Source organism: Lissotriton vulgaris, chromosome 3_1, assembly GCF_964263255.1.
Source record: "Lissotriton vulgaris chromosome 3_1, aLisVul1.2, whole genome shotgun sequence".
In the NCBI taxonomy this organism is placed as follows: domain Eukaryota; kingdom Metazoa; phylum Chordata; class Amphibia; order Caudata; family Salamandridae; genus Lissotriton; species Lissotriton vulgaris.
Window position 1 is genome coordinate 590,600,216 of NC_141689.1, and position 14,937 is coordinate 590,615,152.

At 43.2% G+C, this 14,937-nt stretch overlaps 1 protein-coding gene across 2 annotated transcripts in view; it reads left to right on the forward strand.

Annotated features, from left to right (window-relative positions):
- The window catches only part of RASA1 (RAS p21 protein activator 1), a 926,777-nt gene that overhangs the window by 167,473 nt on the left and 744,367 nt on the right, over positions 1–14,937 (forward strand). For both annotated transcript variants that reach the window (XM_086960862.1, XM_086960861.1), the window contains exon 8: positions 10,828–10,978. In XM_086960862.1, the coding sequence (XP_086816988.1) occupies positions 10,828–10,978 (151 nt within the window). The remainder of the gene's footprint in view (positions 1–10,827; positions 10,979–14,937) is intronic.

The following is a 14,937-nucleotide window of genomic DNA, read 5'->3' on the forward strand; positions in this document are numbered from 1 at the left end:
TCAGGGGACAAACGTCGTAAATATTGCAGAACACCACCCCGTTTTATGCGATCACCCAAACCATTGACATTCCAAGATATACGTTTCAGCCCATTACCCCCCATTCCCAAACATGTTGCATGGGGTTCCCCATGAAGAGCAGGACCTCAAAATCAGAGAAAGAACCAATACGCCGCCTTGAGAGAGAAAAACACAAACACCGAATACACCCCCACCCCCCAACTAGAACCCGTTACAACTCCCCCCTCCCTGCACTCCTGCAGAAGACTTAGAAGCCACCCCAAAATGCAGTGTGCCTGTCGCCCTAACAATCCCATTCTACAAGAAGACCCCGGAGGAGGAAAGAGGCCCGTCCCCACCCACCTCCCAAATGTGGACTACTACAGGGCAACATAAACAAGAAAGATAGTACCCAGCTGAGCAAAGTCCAATGTTCAGAAATCAGGGACCGAAGAGTCACTTGTGCGTAGGCTCACCACCCTCGGCACCGCTAGGGTGCTCCGTACGATCGCCTCGGCCCGGCAGGAAATCCAACCAGTCACTCACAATGTCCGGTTGATCAAAAAAGAAGGTCCGTTCCTCATATTCCACTTGAAGCCTGGTAGGGAAAAGCATGGCGTACTACAGGCCCAGGTCCCGGAGACGTCTCTTCACTCCAAGAAAGCCCATCCTTTGTCTTTGCACAAGTTGCGTGAAGTCCGGGAAAAAGTTAATCGAGGAGTTTTCAAATTTCACCGGGCCATGCACTCTCGATGCCTGCAATATCGCCTCACGGTCTCTAAAATGAAAAAGTCTCGCAATGATAGGCCTCGGAGGGGCGCCCGGCTTGGGTTGACCGCCTGGGACTCTGTGTGCACGCTCGACTGCGAAGAATTTACTCAAGCCAGAAGGGGCAAGATGGGTGAGGATCAGATCCTCGACCAGGAGATCCACCGAATGAGTCTCGGGGTTTTCTGGGACCCCAATGACGCAGATGTTATTGCGTCTTGCCCTGTTCTCATAATCCTCCAGCCGATGGGACATTTGGTCATTCACCAATTTTAGATTTCCTAGTTCGGTTTGGAGTTCCGCCACATCGGCCGTGAGGCTGGAGGTCTTCAGATCGAGTGATTTGACCCTTTCGTTCGTTTTAGACAGGTCGGCCCTGATCAGAGTGACATCCACGGCAACCGTGTCAATTTTGCTAGCCAGGGCCTTGTACTGCTGGCCGATGGTCTCCCGCATGCCGGTGATGGCGCCCATAATGTCCTGCAGGGACAACTCAGCAGGAGCAGAAGGGTCATCTCGGGCGTCCTCCGGGGTACGACTGGAAAGCCCAGGGGAGCCTTTGGCTTGGGTATACCGATCCATAACATTTGTCTGGACCGGTCCACCACGAAGAGACGTCTTGGTTTTCCGCCTCTCTGCGTCACCCCTGCCCACCATACTGGAAACTACTCCCCGGAGGGGCCCACACGACCTGGTGAAAATGGCCGCCGACAGTCCGGGTGCCAACAAAACTACAAGAGCTGGCTCGTATGACCAAGAAAAAGTCACGATGTAATCCAAAAGGGATGAAATGAGGAGACGGTTCGAACACTGAGTGGGGGCCGGACTGGTCCCCAGCCGGGCGAAACGGTCTCTCAATCAGAGCATGCGATCCGGAAACGAAAGCGAAAGTAGAGATGCGGCCACCAGGGAGGCCCCACTGCCGTTGTTGTTCAACTCCGTCCCGGATCCGCAAGTAGCCAAGACCCCGGCACAGCCTCCAGGTGGGCCAGAAAAGTTCAAAGTGCAATAACTTCGGTCGCCGATGTCCGATTTCAATTCTGAGAAGAGTGATGGACTCAGCTGAGGTTCATCTTCGAAGAAATCAGAATATCATCAGGATCAATTGCGAGGAGTGGCGAGGGTCCGGGGAGCTCTGTGCTCACGCGACCATCTTGGATGCCCGCTAAGCTCCTCCCTCCCAGCCTTACCTTTTTAATGTGATAGTTCTCACGAAGTCAGGAATAAAAGTTGCAGTAGCATGTTACCTATCATTTTTATTACACTTTTTTTGATACTTTACACCCTTTTCACTGCACGTTTTTGTTTGGACACATTCTTTTATTTTTTGAGTCATGACCGCCTATGCGTGAACGCGTGACTTGCTATCCCAAATATATAGGAGAGAAATTTGTTTATAAAAAGTAAATTGTAACATACAGTCCACGTTTACGTTAAAAACAGAAATAATTGCCATAGGGAACTCGGTCAATTTGTTGTTGAAGCCCAAAGTGTGGAGCAAAATTTCCACACAGTGACCATCACGAGGTCTGTAACCTGTGCTTATCGCCAGAACACAACAAATCCAGCTGCACAGCCTGTGCATCCTTTCAATCGAAAATGACCATTCGAGATCGGAGGGCCCGTCGACGCGAAATGCAGAGATCAGCTCCGGAACCGGTGGATATCTTCGACGAAGGTCCATGCGTCCCAGAAGATGATTCCGATGATCTCCAGATCGTATCCGAGGCAGATGACTCCGATGACTCCATACCTTCAGGTCAACGCGTGAGTACCACTGCCCCTACCTCAGTCCAAACACCAAAATCAAAGGCAAAGGTCAACACTCGGCCTGCGGGGCCCAGTCGAGACCGAAAAAACACTTCGAAAGCCCCGCCATCGAGCCCAGCTCCAAAGAAAATAATGAAGCTTTCCGGTAGCTCCATACCGAGCAGACCGCATGTGCCGATACCACCTGCTCCCTCAGCACCGAAACAAAAAGACCTGGTTCCGTAAGACACTCCAAAACCGTCGACTCCGAGAGACAAAGCGGCTCCGAAAACAACAAAGACTGTTTCCGATGCCCCGAAAACAGCTTCCACAGCGAAGCTGATACCCTCCATGCCGAAACAGACAAAGCCTGCCAATGCTTCCAAGTCCACGAAACAGGCTTCGGCTCCAAAAACAATATCTTCAGTGCCGAAATCTTCGCCAAAGGACTCAACATCAGCTCCTAAAGCTAAAGACAAGCAATAAACCGCTTCGGAACTGAAAAAACGGCGCCGAAGGCTGTGCCTCAAGAAGAGGAGCTTTTCCAACCAGATCCTTTACAAAAAAGGATTTACATTGATCCAGAAACAGGACATGTTTCCACTACACCGCACAGGAAGAGGAAGTCCGATACAGCACCTACACCTCCAGTGCCTGTCAAGAAGAAGGATTCTGCCACATCTCCTATGCACCCTTCTTCTCCTGTATCTCCTTCTCCTCCTCTTCCTTTAAACATTTCACCTCAAAATTCTCCTTCTCATTCTCCACCACCTACACCACCTCAGGATGTTCATGATGATGAGTATAGCATGGGGGGAGGGAGAGACCCAGATGACCCTTTTCCCTACCCAACAGGTTCACCAGACTGGGAGTATCCAAACCCACAAAATGTACCAGATATTCCTGACCCACATACTTATCCATCTAAACCTTCTCCTCCAGAAGACAATATTGGGTTTGGACACTTAATTAATAGGACTGCCATCTATTACAATGTCACTATGCATTCAGATGAGGCAGAGGAAGATTTTGTATTACACTTTTGAACACTCCCTAAAATCTGTGCAAATACTGCCAATGATTAAAGGAGTCATTAAGCATGCACCAGAAGTGTTTAAAGATCCTGTACGAGCTAGAATCATAAACCCAAGGATAGAGAAAAAGTAAAGACCAACTCCAGTGGGACCCTGCCTACATTAAAGGACAGCTACCCTTCGATTCTCTAATAGTTTCAAACGCTAGAAAAGAGCAAATTACCAAACATCAGGCGAAGCACCACCTCCTGATAACGAATCAAAGATAATAGACGCTTTAGGGAAAAGAATAGCTGCCCAAGCTAGCAATACATGGCACATTGCTAACACACAGGCCCTCCTTGCAAGATGAGACGGGTCTCACTATGATCAGTTAGAGAAGCTCTTACAACATCACCTGATCAATATAAGGCACAAGCAAATGACCTCATACAAGAGGGTAAGCTTATATCAAATGCCTCTATTAAATGCGCACTTGATGTAGCAGACACTGCATCCAGAGCAATAAACACCAGTGTCCTCCTTAGACGTCATGCGTCACTACGCATTTCAGGATTTAAGCAAGAAGTGCAAACTACTATCTTAAATCAACCATTCAACCAACAACAATTGTTTGGTCCAGAGGTAGACACAGCACTTGAAAAAATGAAGAAAGACACTGACACAGCTAAGTCAATGGGAGCTCTGCAGTCCACTCAAGCACGAGGCTCCTTTCGTCGCTCTTTCTACAGAGGAGGCTCCAAACAAGTTGGAGCAGACAATTCAGCTTCCTTTAAGACAAATACACAAACATCCTCCAATAGAGGATACTTTAGAGGAGGCTGCAGAGGCAACAACAACAAGGGAAGAGGTCGAGGTAATAACAATCAAACCTCCTCCACCACTAAAGAGTGACTTCCTTCAGCTCCCCCAACAGCTTTCTACTCCTGTAGGAGGGAGATGAACACAGTTCCTACCTGTCTGGAATTCCATTACAACAGACAAGTGGGCAAGACAGATTATCCAGTATAGTTACTGCCTAGAGCTTACAGCTACGCCTCCACATTTACCACACAGACAGGGTCCAATGTCCACAGAACATCTAACACTGCTCCAACAAGTGGTACTCTCATTGCTACAAAAAGACGCAATAGAGTTAGTTCCATTGCAAAATCAAGGAACAGGGGTTTACTCACTCTATTTCCTGATACCGAAGAAGGACGGGACACTAAGACCAATTCTAGACCAAAGGCCTCTCAATGTGTATATACACTCAGATCATTTTCACATGATCACTTTACAACAAGTGCTCCCACTTCTGCAACAAGGCGATTTCCTCACCAGACTAGACCTCAAAGACGCCTACTTCCACATTCCTATACATCCTTCTCACAGGAAGTATCTCAGATTTGTACTACAAGGACAACACTATCAGTTCAAAGTCCTTCCATTCGGGGTCACAACTGCACCACGAGTGTTTACGAAGTGCCTAGCAGTAGTAGCAGCACATCTCAGAAGACAACATATGCACGTCTTCTCATACTTAGACGATTGGCTCATAAAAACCAAGTCAGTCAAGCAGTGTGTCCTACACACATCTCAAACAATTCAAACACTGCACAACTTGGGGTTTACAATCAACGACACCAAGTCACACCTTCAGCCCTCTTGTGTACATAAATACCTAGGGGCTGCCATAAACACCAATACAGCTCTAGCTTATTCCAGTCCAGCCAGGATACAGAGCATTCAAGCCTTAGTCACAAAGTTTCAAAACCAACACACTCTCCCAGCCAGAGTGTTCATGCAACAAATAGGCATGATGGCATCTTGCATTTTTATTGTACCATATGCAAGACTGCAAATGGGCCCATTGCAGGAATGCCTAGCACATCAAGACTGGACTACGGGAATGGCCTATATGCCGGACCTAGGACAAAAATCATAGCCAAATTACGACGTCTGCAGAACGGAGCAGCCAGGCTGGTTCTAGGCATACCCAAGTTTGAACCAATCAGCCACAAAGTAAAAACCCTGCATTGGCTGCCAATTGCAAAAAGGGTGCAATTCAAATCACTGTACCTGGCCTACAAGGCACTTCAGGGAACAGGATCACATTTCCTGAAGTAACATCTAAAACAATATGAACCAACCAGACTTCTTAGATCCGGCCAACTGAAGCTCATTAGGGTCCCAAAATTCAGACGAACTAGTTTGGGTGGAAGAAGCTTCCTGGTACATGCAGCGCGAACCTGGAATCAGCTGCCTTTTGCTATAAAAATCAGCCCATCCTTGAAATCCTTCAGAAAGGAAGCAAAAACCTGGTTGTTTTCTGCACAGCTCTAGCTACCATTCTCGAGAGCCGGGGGTCTGTCATAGCGCCAAGCCGCCTTTGGGCATTCGCGCGCTTTACAAGTTGACAAATCAAATCAAAATCAAATCAGTGGAATCAGTCTCAAGGACAACTTACAGACCTGGTGTTGGTGGACAGCCGCACACATCGGTCTCTGCAGTGGTGGAACACCAAAAACTTGTCCAGAGGGTGGTCGCTCCTCCAACCTGTTCCACAAATAGTACTGACAACAGACGCATCCCTCACAGGATGGGGAGCCCATCTGCACCACCATACAACTCAAGGAAAATGGACTGCTCAACAAAAAGTGCTTCACATCAATCACCGAAAGCTGCTAGCAATATTCCTAGCACTGAAAATCTTCCAAGTACACGTACAGAACAAAGCTAGTCTTGATCCGCACAGACAACATGACAGCCATGTACTACATTCAAAAACAAGGAGGCACACATTCCCTGCAACTTTCCCAGCTCGCTCAGAACATTTGGAGATGGGCCATTCCACAAAACATATATCTGTTTGCAGAACACCTTCCAGGAGTTCACAATCAGATAACAGATCTGATAAGTCGACAGACGCAACAGATTCACGAATGGGAACTACATCTGCAAGTTCTTCTACCATTCTTTCACAAGTGGGGTCATCCAGACATAGATCTGTTTGCCACACACGAAAACGCAAAATGCCCATCCTTCGCTGCCAGGTTTTCACACCGGCTGTCTAAGGGCAATGCGATATGGATGAACTGGTCAGACAGATTTGCGTACGCTTTGCCGCCAATACCTCTAATACCACTAGTAGTACGCAAGCTGAGACAGTAGTCTCTCAAACTCATCCTAGTAGCGCCAACCGTGGTTCACCACACTGCTGGAACTCTCTCTAGTTCCACACCAAAGACTGTCTGACACCATCCATGCTAACGCAGAACCATGGAGACATCAGACATCCAGATCCAAGTCAACTGAATCTGGCCATCTGGCTCCTGAAGTCTTCGAGTTTGGTTACCTTAACCTGCCACCAGACTGTATGGTTATCATTAAAGAAGCCAGAAGGCCTACTATTAGAGCTTGCAATGCTGCAAAATGGAAGAGATTTACCATTTACTGCACTAATAATCAAATTGATCCTCTAGATGCTTCCATCCAGAATATCATCTGCTACCTTCTCCATCTACAAAGATGTAATCTAGCATATTCATCTATACGTTTACATCTTGCAGCCATTGCAGCATATCTACAAAACAGACCACATAGGTTATTATTTAGAATACCTGCAATTAAAGCTTTTATGGAAGGATTAAAGAGAATCATTCCTCGTAGGTTACCACCCTCTCCAAAGTGGAACCTAAACATTGTACTTACAAGGCTCATGGGGCCCCCTTTTGTTACCTTTACATGAGTGTGAACTGCAATTTCTCACATGGAAAACAACTTTCCTTATTGCTATTACCTCTCTTAGGAGAATTAGTGAAATTCAAGCTTTCACTATACAAGAACCAATTTTTACAATTACAATGTAACAAAGTCGTAAAAAGAGCTGTTCTCTATTACGTTGATAGGATCAAATTGTTTCATAAAACAAAACAACTGTTTGTAGCTTTCTCTCCACCACATAAAGGCAACCCCATCTCTAAAGCAGGAATTGCAAGGTGGATTGTAAAATGTATACAGATATGCTATCACAAAGCAAAACGTACATTAACAGTTCCTCCTAGAGCGCATTCCACACGCAAACTAGGAGCCTCCATCGCTTTCTTGGGGAACATTCCCCTAGAAGACATCTGCAAGGCAGCAACATGGTCTACAACATACACCTTCACTAAACACTATTGTGTTGATGTGCAAGCTGCAGTAGGCCAAGCTGTCCTCTAAACTCTCTTTCAAACTACTGCAACAGATACAGGTGACCACCGCAAGGGGAGACACTGCTTTACAATCAATGCACAGTGTAAGATCTGCAGCTCATATGCCTCAAACAGAAAATGCTACTTACCAGTATACATCTGTTCTTGACATGTAGAGCTGCAGATTCTTACATGCCCTCCAGCCTCCCCGGGGCCTGTATCTGTTCCAGTTCTATCTTCATTAGATATACACGCATAGACATCCCTTCTTTATTTCTACTGACTCCATCATTTCCTATTGTGGCGAAAAACAATCGAAGGATGGAGCTGATGCCCATGCGCACTATCGTCTAAGGGAGGTGTCACCTATCTGGTGAGTACAAAGTTTCATCCAAGACGACAACAACATCCAATCACCCAAGCCCAACACCAGGTGGAGATCTAATGCACAGTGTAAGAACAGATGCATACTGGTAAGTAGCATTTTCCTTCACTCACATATTGCTTTGATTGTTGTGGGGTGGTTGCAGTCCAGCTGGTTTTCTGTCTCGAGTTGGCACATTGAATCCGTAGTGATAGAGGGTCTAGAAAACCTAAATTTGAGTTTAGAGCAATCCAGAAAAAGTATCAGAGGACTCCTCGTTGGGACGTTTTAAATGTATCAGAGTTCCAACGCAATTTTTGGGGCTGTTGACCCCTGCCAAACAGGGTTTGCACCAGTTCTGGCAGTTAGAGGCCTTTGCAGGGGTCTGGATTAAAGACACCCTGGTCTTTTTGAGGTTGTGGGCCTCACAGGCAGTGTGCCGGCCAGCGAAGACATTAGTGTTCCAACTCCTTCCTCCCCTGCTACAATGGCTAATAAACTGCTTTAGCTTGCTTTTAGTGGTAAATGCCCAACCTGCGGGAACTGGATTCAGTTTTCCTCCCGGGTTGGCAATCCATCCTGTCTGCCAGATGAGTCTTAAAGATTGTTCAAAATGGCTATGCCCTGCCTTTATTTTCTCCCCAGCCACTATTCCTCGTACACCAGAACGGATTTTGGACAACCATCTGTCCATCCTATTACAGAAAGTCCGTCTGCTGCTTTCCAGAAGTGTCATTGAGAGGGTCCGGGGTTTCAGAAGAGGCGTGGACTATTGCTTTCACTGTTTCCTCATCCTCTCCAACTTTCAGCTGAATTAAATGTGGATGGCCTTGTTCTTCCCCCTCTCCTTGTGGACTTTATACTTTTGGTCTGTTCTGTAGCTCCCTGAGGAAGGTGGTACCATATTTTGGTCTTGCACCGAAATGCGCATTGGTGCCACTTCAACCTGAATGTGAACTAGAAGAGCTCACTGTATTTGTCATTGCAAAATAATCGTGAAATGAATAAAATTGCCCTGTTTAATAGAACGGTAATTCTTTATATCGTTAGAAACAAAATCAGTGAAGAGCATTAAATGATACATTTATTAATTGAAGTTGTATACAAAATTATGGCCTGGTTCCACTTTTGTACTGTTTTTAATGGTCTGTAATGTGAATGAGTAAGAATGATTGAAGTATGACTGGCACAATTTTGAATATGGATATAACGTTTTAGCACAAGTGGAATGTTGGCTGGCCTGTGAAATATTATATATTTGTTCTATGTATTTTGTCTTATTTGGTTTGTGAAGCCTATATTCACGTTAAATATGTATATGATCTGTAGAAGGCTTTTCAATAGAGTTGAATTATGTTCAAGAAATCAGTCTAAAGTCCAACATTGATACCCGCATCAGAACTAGTTAGGAAGACTGATTATGCCTACTTTTAGTTTAAACTGAAATTACTAATGTATCCTGGAATAATCATCACATAAACTGTGAAGTCAGTTAACAACACTAACCTGAAAATAGTCTGTGATCACATAACAAGACTTTCAGCTTTTTTGAGGGTTTAGATCTAATGGTCCGAGCTGGGATAAATACAATCATGAACATCAGCCCATATTTCAAAATGTTAATTTTCTTTCAAAATGTCACCCTCCTTTGTAAAATCTTTTTTTTAAAAATTATATATATGTAATAGAAAATGTAATGAAAGACTTCACTTGGTATCTGGAAAATAAAAGTCTGATTTGGAATTCCTCTATGACAAATGGTGCCTTGGATTTCCGCAACAGAATAAACTCCTTAATAATTCATATGTATATGTTGTTAAACGCAGCAGCAACTAAGAAACTCAACTACAGTTCTTTGAAACATTTATGTTGTTCTCTTGTTAAGATCATCCTCATACTTAATGGTTATTGCATTTTGATGTTCTCTTAACACATTTACGCATGGGGCTCGTCAATATTGGGAACGAAAACACCAGGAACTGTGAACGGAGAAGTTGTAGGATCAATGGTGTTCATTGAATAAGTTTAGCTATTTCATCTTTTTGTGCAAAAGGTATTATATAGCTTACTGAATTACTAAGATACAATGAAAAAGTGTACTAGTGGCCAAAGATTTTTTGTTACACAAGGATAAGTGGGGTGGCACTAAAAATCATATGATATACGCCCACTAATCAGCAGTGGGTAATCCATATTGTGCAGTGGTATGAACTGAAATTGTATGCATCTTTGGTCATTTGAGTTCATTGACACCTGGGCTCCAAAGCTTATGCACCAAGTGTTAATAGACTGGGAAATACTTAGGGGGTTATGATGAAAATGTCCACAGCTTCCACTGTAATCTGAATATTTTGTTACTATTAACCATCTTGACATCAAGTTTGATTCTATACTTTACAGACGTTAGATCAAAGATAACATTCAGAGGACTATGCAATTTAAACAAGTTCATGTGGTCATCTTTAGAAAGCATTGAGTATTTAAATGTGTAAGTGAGTTTAGGACTTTGGCCTATATGGTTAATGATTAATTGCTCAAATTGTTAATATTAGTTGTCAGTTGAAAAAAAACAAGCAGATCACAAATATGGTATTAATTAATCTCAAGTATATCAAAGTTAATTTTGTTTTGCCTGTAACTTCAGAAACTGAAGCTAATGCCAGATTAAATTGTAATGTCACATTTGTATTGGTCTCAACAGGATTGTCTTATTTGCTTTTTCTAATGTTTTGTGTAGTTCGACAAGCAGGCACTTTCCTTGTGAGGCCATCTGATAATACTCCTGGTGACTACTCCTTGTACTTCAGAACCACAACAAACATTCAAAGGTTTAAAATATGTCCTACACCAAACAATCAGTTCATGATGGGAGGCAGATACTACAAAAGGTAATTAGTGATTAGTTATATATTAAACAACTGCAACTAAAATCAAAACATTTATTTTATTATTAACATAATATTGCAATTAACTTGACAGCCTTTTTCAAAATCTCATGAAATCTCATAAAAAGAAAATTCTATTGAATATATTTTCACAGTTTGAATCAGATTGAATAAGGGTACTGTCTGTTTCATTGCTATATTAATTACATAATACATAGGTTACTGTCTGTACACAATGCTTTGTCTTGTGTGTTTGTTATGGCAGTGCAGCGACTTAGATTTATTTATTTTGACTTTTTAGATCGCATTTCATATCGCTTACAAATCTGTACAGTTTGAAATAAAAGTCGATGATTGTGGAGTAGTCCAATAGTCTATTGGTGATCCCTGTTTGAGCTTCTAAATCATTACCACCAATTCTGTTTTATATCCAACTCTTTTCAACAGAGGATGAATTGTATTATACTAACACTAATCATTTATTGGTGACTCTTCATCATTAAAGCAATTATAATTGTGATAGAAGGAATGCTTGAATTAATCTCAACCACTTGTGATCACTTTTGCTGTATTTCAGTTCATGTCCTGTTCGTTTGTGCTGGACCCATTTTCTTTGGAGTGAAGTTGATTTGCATATAGCTGCCCTCTGCCTAGAGTGGTAAACTGGGCGAAAAACAAACTCCAAATACCTAATATGTATTTGAATAAAAAAATTAAAATATTTAACTAAAACTAGGGTATATGTTTTAAAGTATTGCAGATAAAAAATCAAGTTGACGATGCTTTATGATTATTAATCCACATTTCACAGAGACCTGTTGTCATAAAGACAGGCCCACGCCCCCCTGTCCTTTGTCATTGTAGTACTAAAAGTGAAGGAAAATCTGATCATTGCAATTTTAAACTATGCTCTTTGTTTCTCCTTGCAGAGAAAAAATAAATCCACAATCTCTCCATACTACCAACTGCCTGCCAATTTTGCCAAACATGTTAGAGGGTTGTATACATGTGCCTTTTCTGCGTGGCCATCTTGTACTTTTCTCCTTTTTCTAGACCCTATATTCTTGTTCGCTTGAGACCTCTGCACTGTACCCCCGATAACCAGTAGTAAAGTGCCTGTGCTCCTCTTTTGAACATGGTCGAATTGGCATATTCCTAATTGGTACATTTAACTTCCCATTAGGTCCCTAATAGACGGTACAGAATGTACCCAGGGCCTTTAAGTTAAATATCACTAGAGCACTGCAGCAGCTATTTTGCTCTCCACCTAAGTGAGATTGTAAAATATGACTTCAAGACTACCAGTGTAGACTGATTGTAGCAATGTTAGAATATTGCAATTTGACTTGTTGAAATAAACTCATTTGACAATTTAAACCCTCCATTTTAAAATATAATAAGTCATCCCTAAGTAGACCTTCTAGTCCACAAGGCAGGGTGCATGGCATTTAAAGGTAGGACATGTAGAAACCTAATGTTAATGTACTTACAATGACTAGCACCCAAAAGATATTTTCACTGCAGCAGGCAACCAAAACCAGAGTGCAGAGTAAATTCCTTATACTATATGGAATGGGACGAGCTACAAAAATAATGAACAAACCATTTTTTAATTGTTATTCAAATTCAATTCAGTGGTGAAGTTGAATGTTCAATAAATAGTAAGGAAAAGTTACTTTTAGAAAGTTCTCTTTCCCAGCCTGAAGTTCCTAGAGGCTAAATTTGCATTTGCTCTCTGACTTCTGCAGAGCAGTAATTTGCATCTGAATAGGCGTGAAAAAGGGATGATGTGTCTCCCGGTAGCAAACAATAGGCTGAACTGAATGGGCAGAAATTACTATTCTGGACCTGGTTGAATGTGCAAGGTGGAACTGAACACCCTTTTTGCTATTACTGTGTCAAATGCTATTTGTGTGTCAAACCATCCTTATAGGACGGCTGCTTGTTACATATAACATCACGGACTCGATAATTCTCGCTCCGGTGCCTACTCGACTCACGGGTTCACACTCTGCGACTCTGGGCAATAGCTTGCTTAATCTCCACATCGGCCCCTCGCGGCAGGATGCCTGGCTTTCACCTTGTGGATACCCTGCCGGGGTTATCTCACAGGGGAATAACAGGACGGGTTCCCTAAGCAAGCGCTTAGATGCCTGCGATGTGGGTGGTTTGCGCTATATAAATACTTGTACATTTACATTTACATTTGTGGGCACACTTTAAAGGAAGGGTAACTGAATGCTAAAGCAATTCTTTTGTGTCCAATGTTTGCAGAAGGACCTACTTTGTCCCATCAAACTTACGTCTCTAGGTTTCTATAAATATATAAAAATGGGGGTGCACTAGAAAGGAAGGGAAAAAGGATGCCAAAACAGTTCTTCCGAATCCGCTGTTTGGTTCCTGGAAAACTCTCCTTTTTTCTACCAGACTTCTGCCTCTGGTTTAGTGGGGGTACAGTGACATTCCCTAAACTAGAAATTTATGTTAGATGTGGGAGGATACTAAGATTACCGTAGTACATCTCGCAACCGCACCCCCAGCCTAAGAGCCTATGATTAGTGTTGTCAAACACTTCAGCCGTCTTGAAAATGGGTAGGGTTGGACCCAAGTCTTTTACTCCATTGGTTAGGCTGTGCTCGGGAGTCACTAGCACCCACTAGCCCTTATAAGGCATACATGTGGCATCTCCTGGTCCCTGATTCAGAAAACTGTTTGACCTGAAGAAGTTTGGAAGAGGGTTGAGCCTGCTGTCTGCAACCTGATAAAAGCCCTGAATGACAAGTATCACGCCATTCATGATGAACTTAACATTTGAGTTCCATGTGTCACACGAGTTGTGTGTGTAGCACATATACTCTTCACCACATTCTTTTCTTTCTTCAGTGAGGCATTTTTCTTCAGTTCTGTCTCTGATCTCCAGCGATGGTTTTACCAAGAGTTAAAATAGCAACCATCAACAAAGTCTTGGTAAATTGACCTACAAAACTCAACATACCCATTCCAACTACTCCCGCCAAAGACTTCAGTTATCTTCAAAACCAATAATCATTGTTCCTCTGCAAGGTCCTTGCTTTCCTTTCTCCCTGGTCTGTTGACACCCGCTACGGAGCTGTTCTAGATGCCAGCCTAATTGAAGTGTACCCTAGTGTGCATGTGGAAGAAATATAAACTACCAGAACAAGGCCCCTTGTTCCGATGGAAATCCACCCTTGAATTTTATTATTGTCTATGCTGTGACTTAATACCATCCCATCTCTCTTTTGTCCACCATACCTCCTGAAAATGGAGAGTAAAAAAACTGGGCATAGTGGGAGAAAGTTCTGTGGCTTGTCTGGGACTTTCAAGAAGACTGCGAGTGCTACTGTCCTTTTCAGGTGTTATGAAAGAACCCTCTGGGAGATTCTCCAACACTTTAAAGAAATAAGGACATGCAGGATTTTCAAGAAGTGTTACATGAGGGGATGATGGTAGACCTAAGTGATTAGTGTTAGTGCTCATAGCTGCAACCTACTGGCTTGAAACCATAGGTACAGAATATAATCTTAAAGATACTGTTCTCTGGAACTACTGTTTGAAGTCCAAGACTATGAAAAGATGCAGCCCCCTAAAAGCTGAATTGAATAACCTCAGAGCAGTGGAATTTGATGAAAGGAAGCAGCACAGGTAACCCTATGGCTGGTGTAACACACAACAGAGGGTTTAAGCCCCTCTTTGGCCTCAATTATACCATCAAAAGCAACAACATCTGAAGGCCTTCCAGCCTCATAAGTCGATGTAATAGAGAGGCAGCCATCAAACACCAGCTGCTGCAGACACCCCTGCTACCTAACCATGTTGTGTTCACTACTTCTTTGGGGGGGGAACTTCTCCTCCATCAATTCCACTCAAGAAAACTTTAGTATAGTCGAGTTACTCCAACCTGAGGCTAACACCATTTAGCATTTTGAACTTAGAAATGGTTA